This window comes from Lonchura striata, chromosome 1 (genome assembly GCF_050655825.1).
Source record: "Lonchura striata isolate lonStrDom1 chromosome 1, ASM5065582v1, whole genome shotgun sequence".
NCBI lineage: Eukaryota > Metazoa > Chordata > Aves > Passeriformes > Estrildidae > Lonchura > Lonchura striata.
Genome location: NC_140703.1, coordinates 97,875,216 through 97,898,997, shown reverse-complemented (window position 1 = coordinate 97,898,997; position 23,782 = coordinate 97,875,216). Strand labels below are relative to the sequence as shown.

The window sequence follows — 23,782 nt, the reverse complement described above, 5'->3', positions numbered from 1 at the left end:
TGCTCAAAGTTAAAAATTATTTATTGGTTATCATACCCAAATTATCACTATTAGGTTAGGCATTAATGTGCTCACCACCTTTTATTAGACACATGCAGAGTCTCCGCTAGCCAGGCAGGCAAAAGTCAGGAAGGAGAAAGGGCAGCTCCTACAGCTCCCTGGAGCACAGCCACAGCCATGCCTCCCTCTGACAGTGCTTTCCCTTGTCTTACCCTGTCTGAAATTTCAGCTTTCTCATCTCACATTAATCTCCTCTTCAGACCTTCTGATAGGTATTTTTTTTCCTCCTGCAACTTAGCATTTTCCTCAGAATTCTGAGCCACGGTTGCATATGTTCTGCAACGGACCTGGTATCCTCAGGCACAGGAACCTGCATGGACTTCTGGACAGAAGGACTCACACTCTATTTTGGCACTGGGATGAAGATGATAAAGGTGATAAAGAAAAGAATTCATTTTCAGTGCTCACCAGTTAAACCCGTAGCTTTGAGTATCACTTGCTCAGCGCTATTTTTATGCATATCCTAAAAAAAAATCTCACCTTTTCTTTGTGATGCACCACTATACATTTCTGTCATAAATCTTAATATAATGCCATAAATCATCATATTTCCTCGAACATTTCAATCTATCAATCAGCATTTGGATAAAGGCCAATTTAAACTAATGTTGTAAAAAACTGCATTAAACCCTTTAATGAAACCTGTCCATGAATCTTGCATCCTCTCCATTAAAAATTATTCTGCAGAGCTTATTGAAGAGATATATTTTTACATGTCTACTTCTGAATTATACACACAGCATCATTGTCAGTGATAAAAGAAAACCTTTAAGTTAAGTTTTATTCTCAATGATTTTCTTTATATGTCTCTTCATTTTCCATCGGGGCCTCAAATTTCTGAAGTAAGAATTCAGTCTTACTGGCAGAGACACAGTACAGTAGTCTAACTACTGCAGTAGTTAGTGGTAGATTAAGCTAACCAGCTTAATTGTGCTAACCAAATATATAACTAAGTTAAAATGCTGTTCCTGAAAACTCCTTTTGCTCCTTTAGCTTAGTCTGTTTCAGAAAATGATTTTACATACACTTTTAAATGCCTTCTTCCTTAAATATATGGGTACTCCAAAATACCTGTTCTGACAAACACCATGTTGTAAAGCCATTTAAACATTTATGTAACTCATCTAAGATTTCTTTTGTGCACTTTATTCTTAAGAAAATGTTAGAGAATTCCAAAGAACAACTACTAAAGATGCATGTCATAGTATAAAAAGGTTGAATATGGATAAATTTATCTAAACACAGCAGATTAAATAATCTTTGACACTTGAAGGATAAGAGTCTGATTATGTCTAGCCATGAGATTGTTTGGGTTAGGGAGCTAAAGAATCACAGAATCAATGAAGCTGGAAAAGACCTCTGAGATCATCAAGACCAACCTCTGACCAAACATCACAGTGTGACAACCAGACCATGTCACTGAGTGCCACACCCAGAATTTCTTTAAACATCCTCTGGAACATTCACTCCACCACTTCCCTAGGCCACCTATTTCAATGCTTAACAACCCCTTCCATGAATAAATTCTTCCTGATGTCCAACCTGAATCTTCCCTGGCATGGCTTAAGGCTATTTCCTCTCATCCTGTCACTGGTTGTCATGGAGAAGAGGCTGACTCCCACCCAGCTACAGCCTCATTTCAGACAGTTGTGCAGAGTGATAAGGTCTCCCCTGATCCTTCTCTTCTCCAGGCTAAACAACCCCAGCTCTCAGCCACTCTTCATAGGACATACACTCCAGATCCTTCACCAGCTTCACTGCCCTTCTCTGGACATGCTCCGACACCTCAATGTCCTTAAGAAGTCTGAAAGCCAAAGCCATGAATAGATGAATATTTCTCTTTTATGACCACCTCAACTTGAGAAAGAACTTATTTACGTTGAGGGCGACAAAGCAGTGGAACAGATTGCCCAGGATGGTTCTGGAGTCTTGCTCTCTGAAAAACCCACCTCAATTTGTTCCTGTGTCACTTCTTTCAGGTGAATCTGCCTTGGCAAGGGGATTGGACTGAATGATCTCCACAGGTTCCTTCCAACCCCAACAAGTATGTGACTTTGAGTACCAGCTGCTATATGTGAGACACCATCTCATTTGTTGTCCTTCACAATTACTTGCTGTGTAACTTACCTCAATTTAAGGTTTGTCACCAACTCAGAAAGCTTCATCTACAGCATATATTTTCCAATTCATAAATATATCAGACACAGAACAGAAGGACTAAGAAGCTAACTAATGTACTTGAGTCTAAAAGAATAAGAAGGGTCCTCCTGACATGTTTGTGACTTGCCACAGCTGTCAACCAAGTATTAATTTAGATGCAAATGTTGTCTTAATGATAGTATTGACCTCTAAAAATTAGAACTCCAGCTATAATTAAGGCAAGAGGTTGTTTTTTTTCACCACTAGGTCTCATCTAGCATTCTCATCTAAAATCTCATCCTGTAAACACGAGGAAAGAGTGCAGGATGGTGAAATCAACAGGCAGTAACTCCACAGGAGGGTGTATCTTTGCTGTAAGACAGTCGGAGGGCTCTGCTTTGTAACTATTGCTCTTTAGCAGTTAAAAGGCTGGCTAAACTGGGAAGAGACCTGTAGAAGGTGCCAAGGTCCCACCAACACAGCTGCACCTCATTTTATCCCAAATCCATCCCAGCATCTCCCAGATACTAGAAAAAGCACGGATAATGGATGCTGCAGGTGAAGGAGACAAATCTGTGTGAAATCTAACATAGCGTTTATTCACAATTTTAGTTTGAACCCCAGTCAGCCGCACTCCAGGGAGAGTTCACACGTCTGTTCCACAGGCATCTTTGCCCTCCCTCAGCATGCATTCTTCCTCCACTGCTGGCCGCAGGATCCATCCGCATCTTCAATCTGGGTGTTTGCTTGCTGTGGCTCTGGCCTGACAGAAGGTGAGTGGGCTCACCTTCGTAAAACGGAAACACTGAGAAAAAAAAATAAATTAATCTTTATAATCTTTATTGCCCTGAGGCCACCTCGTCAGCAACAGGACGCGGTCACCCGGCGCGCTGCTCTGCACAAGGGCGGTGCAGAGGGTGCGGACACCCGCCCACACGGCAGCAGCCACAGCCTCCGGCGGGGCCAGGGCGGGGCCCGCCGCACGCCCAGCGCCGCCCGCCGGGTGCCGAAGGAGGGGCGGTGCCGAAGGCGGGGCGGTGCCGTCTCCCCGGCCGTGCCGAAGGAGGGGCGGTGCCGAAGGCGGGGCGGTGCCGAAGGAGGGGCGGTGCCGAAGGAGGGGCGGTGCCGAAGGAGGGGCGGTGCCGAAGGAGGGGCGGTGCCGAAGGCGGGGCGGTGCCGTCTCCCCGGCCGTGCCGAAGGAGGGGCGGTGCCGAAGGCGGGGCGGTGCCGTCTCCCCGGCCGTGCCGAAGGAGGGGCGGTGCCGAAGGCGGGGCGGTGCCGTCTCCCCGGCCGCGCCGTCTCCCCGGCCCCGGCCCGGCCCCGGCGCCGCCGCTCCTCCCCGCGCTGCCGGGCCCGCGCTGCGCAGGCGCGGGGGCGAGGCCGGGCAGGGCCCGCCGTGACCTCCCGGTGCGGGGCGCGATCCGCGGCGCCGCTGCCGGGAGCTGGGGCCGAGCCGGGCACCGTGCCGCCGCATTAGCCCCCGGTCCGCGGGCGGGCAGCGGGGGTCGGGACGGGGTTGGGGTGGCTGGCCTCGGGACGGCCGTGTCCCGCACAGGAATCGCCCGCTTGCTGTAAGTGCCCAAGGTTAGAAGGCGCAGTGGCTGCACTTGGGCGCTGTGCGCCCCGCGGTTCACTTCACGTTCTGTGTTTGCTAGCTCTAAAAAAAACCTTGTCTCGCTGTTTTGCTTGTTTGTTTTGTTTTTTTGCTGAACAGAAATGGAGGTAGGAAAAATCTAGATACACCAGAGGCCTGATCTCATGGCGCACGACATGAAACAACACCTTTAAGTCACTCACTTACTGTTTGGGATTAAGTTGGAAGTTGGTGCTGTTCACTGAGACCTCGCCGGCACAGGGTTACAGTGGTGGTGTTTGTTTGCAGTGGTGGTGTTTGTTTGCAGTGGTGGTCAGACAGGAACCTGCTTTTCTTCTGAACAAGCACAATTCCATACATGTTTCTTTATGGTCAAGGTGGAAACCAGGCTTGCACTGTGTGTGTGAGTAACCCCTGTGCTATCCTAGTGACAGAGAAGATGATGAGGCTTGCCCTGTACCAGCCAGCATGCTGGAGTGTGTCTTACTGGGGTCTTGACGTCGGCGCTTTGTTTAGTGAACAAGTTCTGAAGTTGCTGGATCACTGCATCCACAGTTTTCAGCTGAGGTAGAACAGCAGTGTGTTCATGTTGATAAAGGAGAGTTTGTTCGCTTGGGGTGCTCTGCTATTAACAATTTCAGTTCTTCCTGTCTGTGAAATGAACATTTGACTTTATAGTCGGTGGTGAGCAACAAGGTACCAGATGGGGGCTGGTGAGAGGGAGAGGAGCTACTGAACAAAACTTTCTGTGAAGGGAATCAGCTGTTAATGCCTCTGTGCTTTGGGGTTGGATGGGTGTGAGGAGGCCCTGTTACAATATCGAGGCCTTGATGTGAACCTTTCACCTACTTCTTTCTTTTCCATAATGTCTTTTAAACAGGTTATGCTTATCGAGGCCTTGATGTGAACCTTTCACCTACTTCTTTCTTTTCCATAATGTCTTTTAAACAGGTTATGCTTAAAAGAGAGTTCCTGCCGAGTGCTTTTATGACTTTGTTTGTAACTTCACGGTAAATGAGCTTCTTCGAGTATCTATTTGATTACCACATCATCTGGATCCAAAGATCACTTTTACTAAAATGTGGACTTCCAGAAAGCTTTGTAGCACTCAAATACTGTTGCTCCAGATGAAAGAAGGCCAATTGTGTAGTTGCAGGCTTCCCAAAACTTGGCAATTCTGGATTGGAATTCCAAGCTATTGCACTTTAAGAGTGCCACATAACAGAATTAAATTTCAGGTAAGTATTTTTGTGATTCTCTAAAGATATAAGTGGTGTACATAAATACAGTGATAAAATAATTTATTTTAGACTCTACAGAGCTAAGCTTTTGATTTTGCAGCATTAATTATGAATTGAACATGCCTTCAGTTTATCAAGGTAAAGGGGCAGGCAGAAATAAGTGCTAGAGTACCAGTGTTTCAGAGTGAATTTTTGAGTCTGATAGTTGTAAGTTGGGCAGAAACATTAATTTTCTCCCAACTGTACTCTGAACAGTAGTGCAGGGTAACTGACAGGCTGATTAGTTAGAGTGACAGTCATTGAGTGAGGAATAGGACCAGAATTCTCTGAAAAATGACCTAGAGATGCAATGTTGTGCAACAGAGAGTAGGGAGGAAATGTATGGTTAAGGGAAGATTTTGATTACAAAGAAGAGTTTGATTATAAAAAATCTGTAGATAAAAGTAAAAATAGCGGTAAAGGACACAAAATAAAGCTCATTTTCGATACTGGTATATCCAAATGACAGTGTTTTTCAATATCTAGTTAAATTCATCTTTAAAATATAAACTGCTGCAGGCATAAGTTGTGGAACATTGAGGTTTGAACTCGTTTCGTGTTGGCTAAGCAATTGCAAAATTCATCTAGATGACTCAACCCTTACTGTCAAATAATGTCATATTGCCATTGTTTTTCTTTTTAATCTTAATATGTCTGACTCTCTGATTGTAGGTTTCCAAGATAAATGATAAACAATCAGTAGTTGATAGAAAAATGGCTACTAGTGCAGAGGGAACCAAAATAGCTGTTGGAAAAAGTCCCAGTGAAGTTTGTGATGGAAGACAACATTCATTACAAGGTATTGAACCTTCTGAAGAAGTCAGCCTTCCCTGCCCCTCTGTTGACCTCTTAAGGATCAAGGTCTAGAATCTTAATTTGAAAGTTTTCTATCATGTGATGCAGTTCTCTTTTTAATTTTAAGGGGATTATATGAAAATGTTATATTTTTCAAAGACTCGTGACTTTCTTAAGGTTCTTAATGGCTGGTTAGATTAAGTACTTACTATTTTTTTCCTTCAACTTCATCAAACACTTATATTCACTGAAGGCCGTGAATTGTTATGCTAGTGCACTTTTTTCCCATTAGAAATGTGAAAAACCAACCATTTCTGTGTCAGTGGTGATTTTTGTTTCAGGTAAATCAGTAGTTACCTTTATGACCTTTATTTTAGCAGTGCTGCCTAGCAAAACAGTTTTTTTCTGTGATTTTGCTTGTTTTGTCACTCTTTGCTAGTAAGTTATCCTCAGATGTGCTGTTATGCATCACCCATTTTCCCCTCCTGTGCTTCAGGGTGCTTGGTCATTTGCATTCTGTATATATTTAGATTTTTTTTGTAAAGGTGTTTGTACTCAGTTGCTTTGGGCATTTTCAGCTTTTGTTTATAAGGGGGATGACAGGGAGGTAGTTATGACAGGTTAAGACACTGGGATGGTACAATGTTTATATAATTACATTGTTCAGGAGACAGCCCTGTGAGAAACTGTTGTGCTATTTCATGTGCATAACAATCAGGAATACAGTATCTGTCCTCAGAAAGCTGTGTGGTACTGTATAATAAATTTTCTGCACAGCCTTGTCTTCTTAAATACATTCTCTTGAAGGTTTGCATTACAAAATGGATGAGATACTGCTCAGTAAACAGAAATGCCCCCACCCCTCATATTTTTAATCACCAGTGGGTTGCTTTCTTTCTGAAAATGTGGTAATTTTTTAAAGGGAGCTCTTAGGTTTATTTCTATTCCTGAATGCTCCTGCATTATCTGCAAAACAATGAAACTGAACAGCCCCAGTGTTCTTTTTGTACATGTATTTTCTTACACTTCTGTTTTTTCACTTGTAGACAACAGAAGCATTTCTATCCCCTTGGCCAGTTGAAATGTTTGTGCTTTGAATTTTGCCAATCATGTAAGATGACAACATTTTTTTAAAAGCAGTGGCAGAAGTGTTTGTTCTGTCCTGTTTATGTCATACATACATCATACAGTGTCCAGCTGAAATGTACTTGTGCATCTTCAAGGTTCATTGAAATGTTTTCTTAAGACATGCCAACATGACAACTTGGTGTTAATAGATGTTAATATTCTTAAAAGTCACAATTTATGTTAAACTCTCTAAGAATAGTTGTTTTGAAGTCTTGTGAAACAGGTGTTTCATACTGTTTCTAAGATAGCAAAATTTCTGCTCTCTGCTCCTGCAGCTGAAGGAAGTGGTTTGTGTCCAGATGTGACTATACCCTATTTCTGTTACTTTATAAGAAATTGTCAAGGAATAGTCACAATGTATACTTAATGAAATTTCTTTCCATTTCCTCTTTGAAGTTTTTATAATCATACTATACTTTTTTGATCAAAAAGGCAGTGATCTATCATCAAAGCAAAAGACATTTTTGAATCATGCTTTGACTGAAATACACTATTATAACTTGCAAATTGAGTGATGCCATGACATATTTGCACAAATTCTTTTTTAAAAGTGTCTGGTTTCCTATTACTTTCCTTTCTGATTTTACAAAACATTTCATCTAAAAAATGCTTTCCTACCTTTTCCTCTTATTATGAGATACATTTGCGGGGTTAAACAACATAGCTTAACTGTATCTTAACTGAAGCAGTAGTTTCCTATAGAACCATGATTCTTACTTATCTGTTTCATTTTCCTCATCTGCATCCTTTTAGGTTAAGTGCTCTTTTACAGATTTGTTGAAGAGCCCTCAGTTCCACCCACTTTCCTGCAGGTGGATGGAGGATTGAAGATGTTAATGTTCTGTTTCTTCTCTGTAATACTGGGAATTTGCAATACTCTACTGATTTTAATATTCTGAAAAATGAAAGAAGACCTGATTATTTCACCCAGCAACAGACAAATGCTTGGTATCACTTAGGAGCTGAACATTGCAAGATTTTCAAGTTAACAACTGGGTAAAGCCCTGAGCAACCAAATTTGATATGATAACTGACCATGTTTTAAGCATAAGAATGTTGCGCAAGAAGTCACTTGAATGATTCAGTGATTTTGCCTACTCATTGTTTACCCAGTTAAAAGGTTTGATGGAAATATATGCATAGCCCATTTCTCAGTCATGAAACTAGATGTAACCAGTGGATCATTTGAGCATGAATGTCATCTGCCAATTAACATTTGTAATGAGTAATTTTAATTTTTTTTTTGTGTATATGACAAATACTTAATGTATACCTGGGAATCAGTACTAATTAATAAAAATGTTGTGTCTGGGTAACACATCTATGCTATTGCTACTCTTAATTTGAGGTTCTCTTGGGGAATCTGTAAAACAGTGTATTGTATTGTAAGCCATACAAATCCAGTGGGTCAAGTACTTCTGTTCACTAAAAGTAAAAAAATTACCTTATTTTTACCTTTGTATTAATTTAATCTTTTTGGACTTGAAATTAGTCTACTCTTCACAGAGTATGAGACTAGCAGCATTCTTGAACAGTATTCCTTGATTTGAAATCTTAGTGCTGTTTTTTCTTCTTGTCTGTTCTTCTCTCACTGAATCCTTTTGTCAGTCAAGTAAATTATGTGAATACTCATTCAATAATCTCTCTTTCTGTCTCTTGGGTAGGGGAATGAAGGAGTCAGAAAAGTGTGGGATCTAAGTGTTAAGACGTTAACTCACATGAAAGAGTGAATGTCGTATATCCAGGCACTGAAAAGAGAATAGTGGTTACTCCCAGTAGCTGGTAATTAGATAGGACTAAAGCTTGTCTAAGAGACTACAATTTCCTCACAAACGTGTGTAAGAGGAGGTATGGATATCTGACTTTAGTGAGACATGTTCACTAGTTTTTAATCTGAGATTCAAATAGTTTCCTCAGTTCACATAACCTCCTTTTCTATTCTTGCTTTAAAGAAAATGCACCAGGAACTTCTTTATAAAATTGTGTGATATTTTCTCCCACATTTGTAGGGAATTTTTCTTTCTTTAAAAAATAAACCTTTTCATCTATTTTTTTACTGTAACCACACTTTAGATACTCTTTGTAGTTCTCTTGTTTTTTTTTTTTATTTGTGAACATTTAATTACTTTCCTACAGAGAGATACTTTTTGGAGTAAGAGCCTTGTAGAAGTTTTAAAGGTGTGTTTACATGTACATAAGCATCCATATACTTATTTTGATTTATATAGCCTTATTATCTTACACTTGCATTTCTTAGTTACATTTCATATGTTCCTTAGATGTAATTCTTTGGATTTGTGAACTTGTACTTTGCATACTTTTTGACCAGTCAGCTATGTAAACATAATCTTTATTTCATAGAATGCTTCATATTAGTAGTGTCTTGATTTTGAGATCTATTTCACACAGAACTGGGAGTTGATTCTTCCATACTTATGTAAGAATGCAGTTGCTTTAACCAGCTTCACCTTTTTGTCAAAGCGGCCTGTGATATAAATGCATCTTTGCTCCTAATTTGCAGAAGGTATGGAGACAGCTGCAGCATCTGGATAAACTCCCAAGAGTTTAACTATCCTGCAAGGAAGTGTATCATGGCATCATACTTCAAAGACTGTTTTAGTTTTCTTCCACTCTATTAAAAAAACCAACCAAAGTAGAGTTGTTTGTTGTTTTCCAGTAGCATTTTGAGTAACCTTTTTTACCTTCTATTAAGTACATGGGACTTTTCATTAAATTAAAAGATCTTTTCTGCAAAAATAGTAAATCAATTTATGACTTTCTTCTTTCTAAATGTCTTTCCTATTGGCACAGCAAGAGCCAACCTCTAGTGCTTGCTATCAGGACAAGTGTGTTAGATTTGTTGCAAATATTCCTACTTACAAGTAGGTATGGAAGCATTTCCAGTTGATAAACTATGTGTTTTAGCAGACTGACTGGTGCACCAAATATTTCCTGGCACTATGAGATGCTCTCTCAGTAAAATAGCAAACCTGGTCAGATCATAAGATCTGATTTTAATCATGCTGTGGGTAAAGCAGTTGGGTTTAGCATGTCTTCTTATCTAATGGTTTTGAAAGCTGTTTCTTATCCTCATCTTTCCTGACCTTCCCATTTCAGAGATGAAGAGGTAACTTTAACAAAAATATGGTGCTGTATGTGTTTGCCTTTCTTCATCAGGACTGATACAACAGTTTGTGTCTTATATTCCCATTCATACTGACATGAACCCAAGTACAGTAGGGGGTTATTTTTAATTCAATACTAAGATTATGTGTACAATATCTGTCACATCTGTAAAATATAATCTGCAGAATACCTTGCTTTCACAATGAAGTTACTTGCAGAAACAGAAGAGCTAATAAATTACACAGCATTCTGTTTTGGGTATTTAATTAACTACCTCTAATAATCTGAATTTATGCTTCCCATTTGTGGAGTTTTTTGTTAATTTTAAATTTCTACCCTAGACACCTTTGGAGTGTGTGTGTGTTTTCCTACATTTATTGCTTTTTATTTTACTTTGTTTTTTTTATTATTCCTTCTTATTTTAATAGTAGCAAAAATATGTATTTCGTTTTTCTTAGTAATTAACTAGCAATTACTTTAAAAGTTTGTCTATTAATTCTAGTAAGCAAAAAAGTTTCAAAGATGACAGAAAAAAAGTCCTCTCTTAGAGAATTATAATGGATTCAAGGCTCTGCTCGTGTAAGGGGGAGTATGATCAGAGGACCACAGAATGCCCTGGGCTGTGAGGAACCTTAAAGATCATCTCGTTCCAGCTCCCCTGCCATGGGCAGGCACACCTCCTACGATTCCAGGCTGCTCAGAGCTCCATCCAGCCTGGCCCTGAACACTGCCAGAGACCCACAGCATCTCTGGGCAGCCTGTTCCAGTGCCTCACCACCCTCACAGTAAAGAATTCCTTCCTAATATCCAATCCTAACTTTCTCTCAGTTTGAATCCATTTTCCCAGTCCTGTCACTACATGATGAGACACTAACCAGCAGTTTTATAATTAATTTTATTTTTTGATAAAGGTGGCTAACAATGTTTTTCCAAAGTATTCTTTCATCACTTTTGTGTAGCTACTCTTTGACAAATCAGATAAAAATATTTAGTTATGTTATATATAAAATATATATTTTTTGATTTATTTAAAAAGGAATTTGTACTAAGGATTATTTTAGAGTTGTTTTCAGTTTTGGAGATACTAAACTAGCTGCTGATTGTTTGATGTATTTAGTAATCAAAAGCTTTTACTGTTCTCAAGTAACTTGCATTTCTTATATAGTTAGAGTGTGTTATGCAAAAAAAGATAAATGTGTACTGTAAGACACATTGCAAAAGACTGACTGAGACATGCTATTTCCACAGCCCAAATGAGACACATCAACCTGTCCTTTGCAGCTTGTGGCTTTCTGGGCATTTACCACTTGGGGGCAGCAGCTGCTTTTCACAAGCATGGTAAGAAGTTACTGAGAGATGTGAAAGCTTTTGCGGGAGCTTCTGCGGGATCTCTGGCTGCCGCTGTCTTGTTAGCAGTGCCAGAAAATATAGAGGTAATTTCAAAAACTCGTAGGTATAGGCTATGATAATTTTCAAGGGACATTTTTTAATATAATCATCTTCCATTGAGTTTATTAAACTGTTTTGTGTCTTGTTTTGTTTTTTTTTTTTTCTTGTTACTTGCTAGCAACAGGACTCTTGTATCATGTTTTCATTAACCATATCTGTAACTCATGAGCAAATATGTTAATGATAAAAATATTTCATATGAACCTTATATTTTAAGATTTGTAAATAAAAATCTCATGTGTGTGAATCGTAATTTGTAGACAATAGGTGTACTTTAATATACCAAAATGCGTACTAAATGATGGTACATTGCTAAGTGAATCATTGTTCTGTTGGTTAGAGATAGGCTTTGTTAAGCAAGTGCATAGCACTACCCTTCTAACCTTTTCTGAAAGGAGGTGAAAATGGTAGATGGAGTGTGTCTTCATAAACAGCTCCCACCTGCTCAGATCTTTTCTTTCTGCCTCTGCTCCACTCAGCAGCATTAAAAGCTTTTGCATCTCCTTTAGACTCAGTGCAGCCCATGCCTTAAGAGCAGCCAGTAGGATTAACCCTTACAGCATTCTGTTCTGAGATATGTCTGGGTTGTTTCATCTCCAAAGATGTCACTCCCTTCTCGCAATGCATATAGTGTCTTGCAAAGACACCAAGGTTCTGTTCAGTGATTAAAATGTTACAGATTCCATGGAGAGCATTAGGGGGTTTTTTGGTGTCTATTTGCTTGGAGAGCATTAGGGATTTTTTTTTTTTTGTGTCTGTTTGCTTGGTTTTCCCCATAGGTTAAGGCTGCTTTGCCCTTCTGAAATGTCTGTAGTGACTTCACCTTAATAAATGTAGAGTACCAGGCTCTGCCAAAAATGTTAGTATTTCTTTACTATTTTTAATTATTGTGGGAAAATTATTGTGGATAATATTGTGGCTGTTAGATTTTTCATCTAAGTTACACTTAGGTTTTGTTCCAAGTGGGCATTTGATAATTCCTCTAGGCCTTGCTCATTTAATTTCATTTAATGAAATTTAAATAGTCCCAGCCAAATCCCACTTTGCCACTGATTTTTCTGTTTGTTTGTTTCTTCTGAGATATGAGCTCAGCTTGCAGCATTAACTATACTTCTGTTGCTTTCAGCAGTTGGTTTCTCCCTGGCTTCTTTCTCCCATCCCACTCCCGTGCAAGCATTCTTTATATGACTTGGTATTAAGCAAGTTCCACTCTGTTGTGGAGAGAACCTCATTGTATTCTGTGCAGGCATTACTCTCCTTCTGTCACCTCTGACAGGTAGTTCAGTTTCACGTTTGCCTGGTATAATGTGTACCACTGACTTTAATTTCCTCTGTGGTGAGCATGGCAGCCCTTTGTTAGCCCAGGGAAATTTTTCTGCTTATTGCAGACCCTGGGTATGAGCCCTTGTTCTCAGCTTGGTCCACCTTACAAACATCTTTCTAAGTAAAACTATTAGAACAGTTTTTAGTTTTTGTTTGTGGAAGCTAGGTCTATATTACATTGAGTCTGTTGTATTTGTCATATTATTACAAGCTAAAGAAAGCTTCACAAACTTTCTAGTCCTTTCATTTTTTGTGTACTTTTTAGTTATTCTGTTACAGTGTTTAAATCGAAAATTGGGAGTTCTTTTGTCAGTGGGAATAATTCTATTTCTCATGGAATTTAGGTAAAGGCAGTGTTCTGTACTGAATAGAATTAACTTTTCATATCAGGATAATTATATTATTATATTTACTATGTTTCTAGTTTGAAATATTTTATATCCACAAATATATCTCCTAATCAGTCAATTTTTTTTTTCTTCTTCTGCCCCCTACCCCACGCCTCTTCCCCCAGAGATGGCAATATTAGGTAGGCCATAATTAGGATTTTCTGCATCTCCCACTCTCAAAGCTGTAATGCAACCTGTCTTTATCTTGGAGAGAAAGTAACATTGAAGATTTATTGTTTTGACTGTTGCTGTTCTAAGACAGTTTCCAAATGTTTTTCTGTCATATATTGGATTTTTGTCACTGTTTGTAAAGGTGTGGGACTTGAGAATTCTAAGTAGGCTTATTTAGTTATAGGTAAATAACTATTTATTTTAAAATTACCTTGGTCATGTTTGATATCAAGTTTGCTTAACTCAACAGAAGCAGTTACAATTTCTAAACATGGCCTCAGTCATTATTTAAAATGTAGATGTATTGTTTAAAGCCTCTAGCACTCAGATCCTAAAACAATTCATAGCTGTAAGAAGTCCCTTTTGAGAACAGAAATTGAGAGTCTAGGTACAGTCCATTCTTAGTATTTGTAATATGGAAAGTAGTTTTCTGTTATTTCCCTAGCTTGGTACTCTTAGTTCCACATAACTTTAATCATCTACATACAGAGAAAGTCGTCCTTAGGTGCTTCTATGTAGGGTTTTGTGGATTTCTTCTGCATTTATAGAAGTGTCTGAATGTGCCTTATGTATTTTAATTTGCTTCGAGCTGGCAGTGTCAGGTATCTCGTGGGGTAAAGGTGCAAATCTAACCAATGTGAAACTAAGTAGCACAAATAATTATTTCTTTAAGAGGTATGAATCTTTTAGTGAACTTTTTGATACATTTATTCAAAGGTCATATAAAGTTGGGTGCAAGAACTACATTTCTGTCTTTTGCTTAGATGAGTGTTTTGTCATATGTGTGATGTGAGGAAGTTTTACTCCTTCAGTTAGCTGGCTCTGATATCATGTTAATCTTCACCCTACCTCCTTCCTTAATTTCCTTTCAATGGATTCTGTTCTCCACATCAGTGGGATACATTCATGTCTCTCATTTTTTTTTTCCTTTCCTTTACTCAGTCACTCAGTCACTGATTCTGTTACTAGCAACCTATTTGTTCTTTATGCACAGACCTAATAATCCAGGAAACCCAAACTATCTTTTATTCAGGTTATGTGGGTGAATGTGGGTGAATTTATAAAGTACCAACTTCAGAAGGTTGCATAAGATTGAATTTAGCTTTTTTCTGAAGTCCCTAAAATTATTAGAAAAGCCTGTATGAAAGGAAGAAAAGGGATTACAAATATTGAATAGCGAGTCTTAAGGACTTAGGATCATAATTCATTGTTTCAGAATGTTATGGCTGAAAAATAAATTATACCAATTCCTTTACTGTCCCTTTGGAGTTCTTGTGACTCACACTTCAAGCTATTTTTTTGCAGTCATTAATGCTGGGCATTTCAGCTTGTGTAAAAGATTCTCTGTGCAGGAATCTGTTACCTGCTTTTCTGATGTGTATTTTCTTCCTATGTCACCCATCAGAGTTTTCCATTAATTAAATATTTCCATATAATTTTATTAATTATGTGTGTTTGCTAGTAGCTTGTTTTTTTGCTTTAGTGAGAAGAAATTGTTGTAATTTTTATTTTTCTTACTGCTTATAAGCATCTTAAGATACTTGTGTCTGGTTTAAGTTCTGAAGTAGACCTTAAAATAAGAGGTGGCTTTAGATTTTGAACTTAATGATTGTTCTTGTAATTTCATGATCTGGGGAACTGATTATTTAGCAGTGATAGTATATAGAAAAATAAATAACCTTTAACTTTGCTTGGTTGTTGGAGTGGTATCCTAAGAGTTTGGTTTTTTTTTCTCATTAGGAATTTTTTTTTTTCTTACAAATTAATCCTTAGGAAAGTATCAACATTTTGTTATGCATGTCTTGTTACAAACCAAGCACATATGGGAAAATCCTTCAGTTTGATCTAATAAATCTTTTATTAAAGTTTTAGCCTTTAATATATTTTAGGTACTGCAGTTGAGCATGCTTCTCATCACTTAAACATCCTTAATGGTTAATGCTTTTCATTTCCAGAAATGTAAGCACTTTGCGTATGGATTTGCAGAGGAAGTCAGAAGATTGAACTTTGGTGCTGTAACACCTGGTTATGATTTTATGAAAACACTTAGGTACCTATCTTAATGCTTCTGTAAGATCATTTTTGCATTAGAAAGCTCTCCAAATGCAAATGGAGAGGGTGCATATTTTTGCTGTGCTATGGGGTGCTCACCCCTAATGCATTTGCAAGGTTTTTAAATAATAGTGGTGAGTAATGCTGAGCATTTTCTTTCCTCTAGGGAGGGCATAGAGTCTATTCTTCCTTCTGATGTTCATGAGATAGCTGAGAACCGGCTCTATGTGTCAGTCACTAACTCCAAGAGTGGGGAAAATCACTTGGTTTCAAATTTTGCCTCCAGGGAGGACCTCATTAAGGTAATCATGTTGAATATGTCAGTTGTAAGTAAAAACTCTGGGGTTCCTTCAAGGCTTAAGAGTATATTATTAATTGTACAGTAAAATCACTGGTTTATTCAGGTAACCATGTCTACTCCCAGTGGTGCTATAGCTGTAATATAAACAAAGTTTAAAGCAAAATTTGATCCTATAGCTTCACAAATTTTGCTAAAATTTATGAGGCGTTTGTGTGTGTTTCCTTCACTGGTTATTCAAGTTCTACCTTGTAGGCAAAGTGTTTCTAAAAGTAACGGGTAACTAATTGTTGCAGTATAAGAGAACACAGTAGAGAATCTCAAAATGTTGTAAAAATGTTTGCATCTCTTACTTCACTGATATCATTTTTGCATCACAAAATAAAGTAAATGAAGTTTAAAAAAAAAAATTGAACAATTCCTATGAGTGCTTGTGGATACTAGTTACAGTGTAATGCTAAGTACTGTATATAAGCTGCATTTTAACTGTAGCTGGAAAAGTATATCTTTCACTGTCCTTCTCTTCATCTGAATGCCACATTTTAAATTTGGATCAGGATTGTATGCATAAGCTGATAAGAGATGGTAGGAGCAATTCAGATGCATGTGAAGCAGGTGTTCTTTCTAGTAATAGATTGTATCTTAGTGGAAGACATTTTAAGATATATCAGAATAAAGGAGGAAGCAGTGTAAGAAGGAACTCCTTCTTTCTCTATCCTTGTGGATACTTAGAGCAAATTCTTTATAGTTACCACTTTAAAAAATTACACTTGTTAAGAAAACATCAAAGTGTGTATTGGGAGTTTGTCTTTAAAGTACATTTTCAAAAATTTTGACCCTATTATATTCTACATGGACAGTCCTCAAATTTTACAGGACTTTGTCATGCAAATATAACCATGTGAAGAATTTATCTCAAGTTATGCACTGTTATTTCTATCTGCAGTATGCAGTGGTAGCAAGCGTGGAGATTTTTATTTATGTGTTTTTGCAGTGAACTCTTCTAACCTGGAGACAGTGAGAAGCATCAGGATGACCTTGGAAATATGTACATTTTACTAGTATTTCAATAGTTTTTGAATTGATTAGCCATTGCTGTTCTGTTCTTTTGTTCTCTATGGTAGCAGTCAATTGGTTTGGAATAATAGTAATAAAATTACACATAACTTCTCACTGGGATATATTCATATTGTCTGATCTTTCAGTTGTGCTCCTAATAGCTGTTTTTGTGCATGCCTTCAGCTCTACCTGTATGATGAGTACAGCTCTGTGAGTGCTGGTGGCTGCCACAGGAGCAGGGAGGGTAGAGCTTGTTATGTTATTGTATCATGCCTAGGCATGACCTACATCCAAGGTATGGATAAAGGTTCTGCTGGGCAGATTATTTTATGAACAGCATAATGTCTGTACCCCATGCCAGAAATCTTTCAACTTCAGTGCTTAACAACCAAGCCTTACAGTTCCAAAGTTCATCATAATGGCTGAACTGGATGTGTGTTGCTACAGTGTTAAGCTTTTATCTTTTTTGCTATTCCCTGTGGACTTGGAAAGGCAGGTAATAATCTCCCCTTTTTCAACTAGTCTTGCCATGTGTGAAGACAATCATCTTGTATCAGCATTTGTAGACCTGAAGTTCTCAGACTGGAGGTGAGGGAAGAGAGAGGCACGATTTGTATGTTTGTGAGGGAGCAAGACACAGAACACTGCTATATTTAATTTGGGAAAGTAAGCTAGTGCCTAGAAGTTCAAACTGGTCTGTTAGTGGTAGGAAATATTGAAAGTGTTTGTTCATCAAACTTGTCCTGCCTCTCCTCACTCAGGAGATCTCAGTGATTTTATAAGAGCAACTGCTTTCTTCAGTCCTCTTGAAAAGAACTCAAACTTTGCAGGAGTCATCTGGGTTTGATTCCATTCACTAAATCTTTTTTCTTCATTTCTCTTAGTTTATAAGGACCAAAGTCAATGAGATGGAGTTGAGGAAGAGAGCAGAAAAGGTGCAGGGCTGGAGAAGAAGTTGATGTTGGGAACTTGGGAATCTTATTTTAGACTTTTGTGAGTGAAAGGTCTGTTTGGTAGAGAAATAGCTGCAGTTTCACTTTAGAAAACAGAGAGCCTTTTTATCTGAGCTCAGACAAACCTCTACATCACTAGGAAGAGAAATAAGCAGGAAAACAGTTCTCAAAGTGGAAGTTGAAGACTTCATATACAGTCTTCATTAAAACTTGTTGGGGAAACAGAAGGGCTTAATACTAAAATAGCTTAAGTTTTTTTTTAAAGTAAATGTAATTCCAGCAAAAAACACTCAGTCATTTTTCTCTGTTTTCATAGTCTCTATGAATTATGATTTTTTTCTGCACCTGTTCATCTTTCACACAGTGTATGCAGCAGTTTGTGACCTGCTTCTGTTCCCCAGATTGGTTGTCCATGCACCACACAAGCGTGTGCATATCCACCCTATTCAGCTGTATGAAAAATTCTGACATACTGCACTTTGTGTATGCATTTAGCTTTTCTCCTGGAAATGCTGTATGCTGGTTGCTTATATATGTATAAGCATGGATACACGGGTATAGAGATACCCACACTGTCTCTCTCACAGGTGTTGCTATGAATGGATAGAAAGGTATATGTGTGTGAACAGTTGTACATGACAGATGTGTCCTGGTCTAAAAAAAATTAAAATAAAAATAAAGAATGGCTATAGACAAGCAATGAAGCCTTATAGTAGGGGAAATAGTAGTTTGTTAATACCTGAATGTACAAATACAAACATTGGTAAAGGTATGTATATGTGAATTTTCAGGATGTTCATGGTATTTTTGAAACTTTGAAAATCTGATTATTAGAAAAGTAAACACTATATTAATATGCTAACAGAGTGACTTGGTCAGCTTCTTCTTGGACAATAAATTGCTTTTTTTCATTGGTCAGCTTCTTCTTGGACAATAAATTGCTTTTTTTCATCATAGGCATATTTAATTTCTTGGAAACCATAGATTTACTTCACAATGTGCAAAACTAAGTTCATACTCTTGAATCATGTTAATCATTGAGTTAATTTTTGATATTTTGTTTTGAGTGTTGTCACTGTCAAGTCATAAATAACCAAACCCTTTTGAATAATTTTAACCACATTTTGACATAGCAAACCAAGAAGACATTTTGAGATGACAGTGGATTTATGTAAAACTAGTACTGGTAATATGACTGGTAGATATGTATGGAAATATGTATTGGTTCTAAATTACTTTGTTGCCTTTTTTGATTGTTTTTCTCTATTCTTTCTGCTTTCCTCTCTCTAGGTCCTGCTAGCAAGTAGTTTTATACCAGTGTATGCAGGAATTAAGCCAGTGGAATTTAAAGGACAGGTAATTTTTCATTAACAACGAACTTTCTTTTTGTATGTTTTTCATTTATGGTGTAACTATTTCATCTTAAGGAAAAGCAACTTCAGTTCTATATTTTGTATTTCTTATAAGAAAACCTTTTTACAATTACCTTTACTCAATCTACCTCCTACAACTTTTTTGTCTTACATAAATATATTAACACTTTAAGAATAATTTTAAAAGCATAAAAATGGCCATTTCTTCCTTATGAGAAATACATGATACTTCCGTTCCGCAGTCATGCAGATGATGCCTCTAGAACCTTTATAACTTTCACAGACCCCCTGCCAAAAAGCCACACAAAATCTTATGTATTTGGTGCTGGCTAGGTAGTTATTATATCAGAAAGCTTGTCAGCTTTAGAATTATAGATACAGCAATACATATCAGCTGATCAGTGTGATGCATCTGGTCAACAGACCTCATGTATGTTGTTAGTGAATCCATTTAGCCAGCAGACCTGTGTTGAATTTTAGGCTATGCCTGTAACACAGAAAGAAATGGGAAAGTATAAATACATTAGCAAGAAATATCACAGTTGTCCTGTTTGTATTGGAATGGAATTTGGCACCTAGATCTCATTCTTCACTATGCTCAAGTCCTGCAGCAGGTTTAGGTCTGCTCCCTCTTATGTCATAGGTGTTCAGCTCCTTCCCACCTTTACCTTCTACTTTTCAGCTACTGCTGTCTTGTGTAGTGTAAGAAGAAATGAGGCTCTGGAAGAAAAATAACAGGAGAGGAATCATTTGTGATTTAGCTTCTGCAGTCAGAATACCTGCACATACAGACTGTAGAGCTCCTATTGTCAATCAGAATAATGTTCTAGAGGAGCATACATTATCTAGTGAATATCTGATACATTAGCATTAACAGTCTTGTCTTTACATGTATGCATTGAGAAAAATTACATACGCAGCATTTGATTTTTTAATTAATTAAAACGTCTTATAAGCACTATTTTTAAATGCAAATTTGTACATTATGTTAAATGCTCATTGATTCAAATCTCTGTGTTTACATTGGCAGTTCTTTGATATTTGACACATACTGAAGTTTTTCATTGTATTCTTAGCGGGAAACTTGTAAGTTTTCTTGAGAGTGAAGGAGGCAGGGTCAATAAGGGTAAAGTATTGCATTGTGATCATACTGTACTGGTGTTACTTTGAAAATATTTCTGTTTTCCTGTAGAAGTGGGTTGATGGTGGGCTTACCAATGGCCTTCCTATCTTGCCTGTTGGAAGAACGGTGACAATTTCCCCTTTCAGTGGTCGATTAGATATCTGTCCACAAGATAAAGGGCGTGTGGACCTGTATATTAAATTAGCAAAGCAAGATATGATGGTAAGTTGCTTGTTTATTAACTTAAAAACACTAAAAAGTACTTCTGCAGTTATGTTCATATTTAAGTGTCTATTTTGTGCTCATATATCAGCTTTTGGCATTTTCTGTTTTTCAAATGGAGGTTAAACCATTTCTTAAACACAGGGAAAGGAGAATGTAGAAGAAAGAAGAAAGCTTGAAAAGCACTGATCGAGTACAAAATTGGGAAAATTATATCAGGCTGGTCAGTGTAAATAATACTAGGTTCACTTTAAGCATCAGGTATCTTTGACTATGCAAGAAGTTTATAGAAAAAAATAAAGTGGATAACCTCAGAGAGGACAGCTGCAGAGCATTTCCTCATACTTACTGAAATCAATTGTTCTAACTGAATTTAAAATACAAGTTTAACTTGTATATTTAAAATGGTATATACTTGTCACTGGATTACACAAGAGAACTTGTGAACATTTGTGACTACAGCGCTTTTCCAGAGGCTTTGTTATAAGTTGCAGAAACATTTTGGTATCTTGAAATATGAGACTGATTTTTATTGCCTCCTTTTCATCATTTCCATTTCTGTCTTTTCAACCATTGTCTCATAAACTTTAACAACAGTTTAGCTTTCTTCAACATGCTGAAAGAAAATATTGAATAATGATAGACCTAGTGGTCCACAATATTCCATTAGAAAGAAAGATTAACAATAATAATTAGTTTAGAACTTTCTTTCTAGGCAGTTTTTAATGTTTCCGTAAATTTACTAAAATTACTGTTATGTAATGCCTTTCTCAATTGGGCCAGTTTTTGAATCTTTATAATATTTCACAGAGCGATATTAAGCATGGTAGTACTTGGTAAAGTTCATAAAGTATGAAATTATTGATTTCATGTATCTTGGAAATATATGTAATCATTGTGTATTTCTTGGTTGTGTTTTGTATCTAGAGGATGAAAAATGAGCTGGTGATTACTTTAGTTTAGAGACAGAAAATTAATTGAACAATTACATTACTTTTGGGGTCATGTGAAGACTTGTGCAGAATCCCAGGCAACATTTAAAACTATTAAGATTGAAGCACCTCTGCTTTTAGGGCTGGCTGTAAAAATGATGACTAAGAATAATTTTATTTCGGCAATATTTTAATCTGCATAAATTGAACATAAATTGAAGAGTTGTACATCTTCATTTATCTATATGCGAATCTGAATAGTTTTCTGTCTCTCCATCTCCTAGTGTCAGAATTAGAATAATTGCTTACTTCAAATAATGAAGATGATTCTGATCGTGTTTTGTAAAATTGTTTATTATAATGTGGCTCAGTATTAATTAAAAGAAATTGTTCAGGACATTATTAAATATAATTATGTTTTTAGTTTGTTGTAAGCAATTTAATAAAATTTCTATTCAAGAATAAAGCTAAAAAATCCTTTTACATGATCAGAGTGACCACTTAAGATGCTGAGTAGTTTTTAATTTGTTGGTAGTAGAAGCTATGTTTATACTGATATGTTAAACATTTCCTGGGAATGTTCCCAAGAATGTGGTTGTTTGCACTAGTAAGTTGTCAAAATATTTCCTTGCACAAGTTTAACATGTGCCAGCTACCACTCTGCGAGACAGTTTTGGGAGTATTTCCAAAGCTAAAGTGTTTCAGAAACTTTGGACAGTTTTACAGGCAGACAGCCTGCCTTGGATGCTGTGAGTTTAACTCCGTGCGTGTGGACTGTTGGTGCCAGTTTGTCCTGGCACTCAGCAGTGACCCTGGACGTGGTTAATTCCTGATGGAGACACAGCCATGCCAGTCTTTTTGCTTTACATATGCTCCATGAAACAGATGACAGAACAATCACATCTAGATGAGTTGCATTAATAAACTAATTTACAGCTTCTTGCTCTGTTGCAGCTGTCTCTGGCCAACCTAGTAAGGCTTAATCAAGCTTTGTTTCCACCAGACCAGGAGAAAATGGAATCGTTGTACCAAAATGGCTTTGACGATGCTGTTCGATTTTTATTGAAAGAAAACTGGTTTGAGTAGACAGCTCATAGAAAATTAGCAAAACATAACAGATGTCAAAACACACCTACAGGCATCCTAGAGAATCTCAGGGATTGCTGCTCCAGTTCCTGTTCCTGAAAATAAACATCCCAATGGACTTGTGTGTGCTTCTGCTGAGAAAGTATCAGTTGCACTCCACGGAGCTGTATAAACATGTTAGAACAGGAACTGGACGTGCTTGGTGGATGTCTTGTTTTGAAGAGGTTCCACTTAGATTCATTTTGCTGCAGCTGGGGACTTGAGTGTGTGATTTGTAAAAAGCTTGTAAAAAGTGTCATAATTACAGGAATTTGGAAAGGTCTTTTTCAGTGTTGAGAGGAGAATTGATGTTATATAATGAAAAAATACCATCTGTATTATTCACGTAACAGAATTCTGTGTATTAGTTCTACATATTAATTGGATACTCACAGTGTTACTGAACTAAAACGTAACTTGCACTGTTCTAAAGGACTTGAAAATTAAGTACTAGACACAATAAGATAAAACATTTGCACTCTAATGTATTTTTTTCATGTTAAAAGTTCTTTCTTCAGTGAGTGTCTTATTTTAAAATTTTAAATACTACCTGAATTTTTTAGTAGAAATGTGATATAAAAATAACTTATAAAGAAGGGTGTAAAATTTGTCATATTTATTATGTTTTCTCTTCCTCTGCCAAAACTGAATAAATATATTTTCTTGAAACTTCTGTCAAGAGTTTATTTACAAGTGTCTTGGAATGCTGTAATGGTCTGATTATCTACTATTAGTCTGCTGGAGAATAGTTGATGAAAGTCAGTGGGTAATGAACTCAGAATCACATACCTTATTATTTTAACATTCATGTGGTATTGACTACCTTAAGTTCAGGATTTCCAATCCGCAACTGTTTATGTAAAAGCAAAGAGTGTTTGCTTTTTTAATTGTGGGGCTTAAGTTGATTTATTAATAAGTTAAAAAAAAAAAGTTAAAATTGGAGGTTAAATCAAGCATGTATGAAATTTTAGAATTTCTAAAAACATTTCTAAAAGCATGTACGAAATTTTAGAATTTTGAAAAATTGAAAAACCTGTGGCTAAGAAAAGTCTTTTGTAGCTTTTTGGAAGCCTATTCAGCAAGTATCTACCAGATTTATATTAATATGTAGTTAGGAATCATGTACAGGGATTGACCTATTTTATTACTGTTATTGATAATGAAAGAAATACAAAAGGCTGATGTGAAGCA

At 37.3% G+C, this 23,782-nt stretch overlaps 1 protein-coding gene across 7 annotated transcripts; it reads left to right on the top strand.

Moving 5' to 3' along the window:
• Positions 1-3,568: 3,568 nt before the first annotated feature.
• PNPLA4 (patatin like domain 4, phospholipase and triacylglycerol lipase) lies at positions 3,569-23,260 on the top strand. 7 transcript variants are annotated; one of them, XM_085584127.1, is made up of 10 exons: positions 3,569-3,770; positions 3,914-4,673; positions 4,745-5,031; positions 5,746-5,872; positions 11,371-11,555; positions 15,410-15,504; positions 15,673-15,808; positions 19,107-19,172; positions 20,382-20,534; positions 22,403-23,260. In XM_085584127.1, exons 3-10 carry the CDS (start codon positions 4,873-4,875, stop codon positions 22,550-22,552), a joined length of 1,071 nt encoding a protein of 356 aa, XP_085440253.1. In that variant the 5' UTR covers positions 3,569-3,770; positions 3,914-4,673; positions 4,745-4,872; the 3' UTR covers positions 22,553-23,260. The 7 variants fall into 7 exon arrangements, with proteins under 7 accessions (XP_085440253.1, XP_085440262.1, XP_085440225.1 ...); XM_085584136.1 differs by having other exon boundaries at positions 3,569-3,783; XM_085584099.1 differs by lacking the exon at positions 3,914-4,673.
• The last annotated feature ends 522 nt before the right edge of the window (positions 23,261-23,782 follow it).

Excerpts from the sequence above, each read along its gene's own strand:
- PNPLA4 (XM_085584099.1), top strand. The coding sequence starts at position 4,873 with ATGTGGACTTCCAGAAAGCTTTGTAGCACTCAAATACTGTTGCTCCAG. Across the intron at positions 19,173-20,381 it reads CAGTGGAATTTAAAGGACAG|AAGTGGGTTGATGGTGGGCT; the intron begins GTAATTTTTCAT and ends GTTTTCCTGTAG. Across the intron at positions 20,535-22,402 it reads TAGCAAAGCAAGATATGATG|CTTCTTGCTCTGTTGCAGCT; the intron begins GTAAGTTGCTTG and ends ACTAATTTACAG.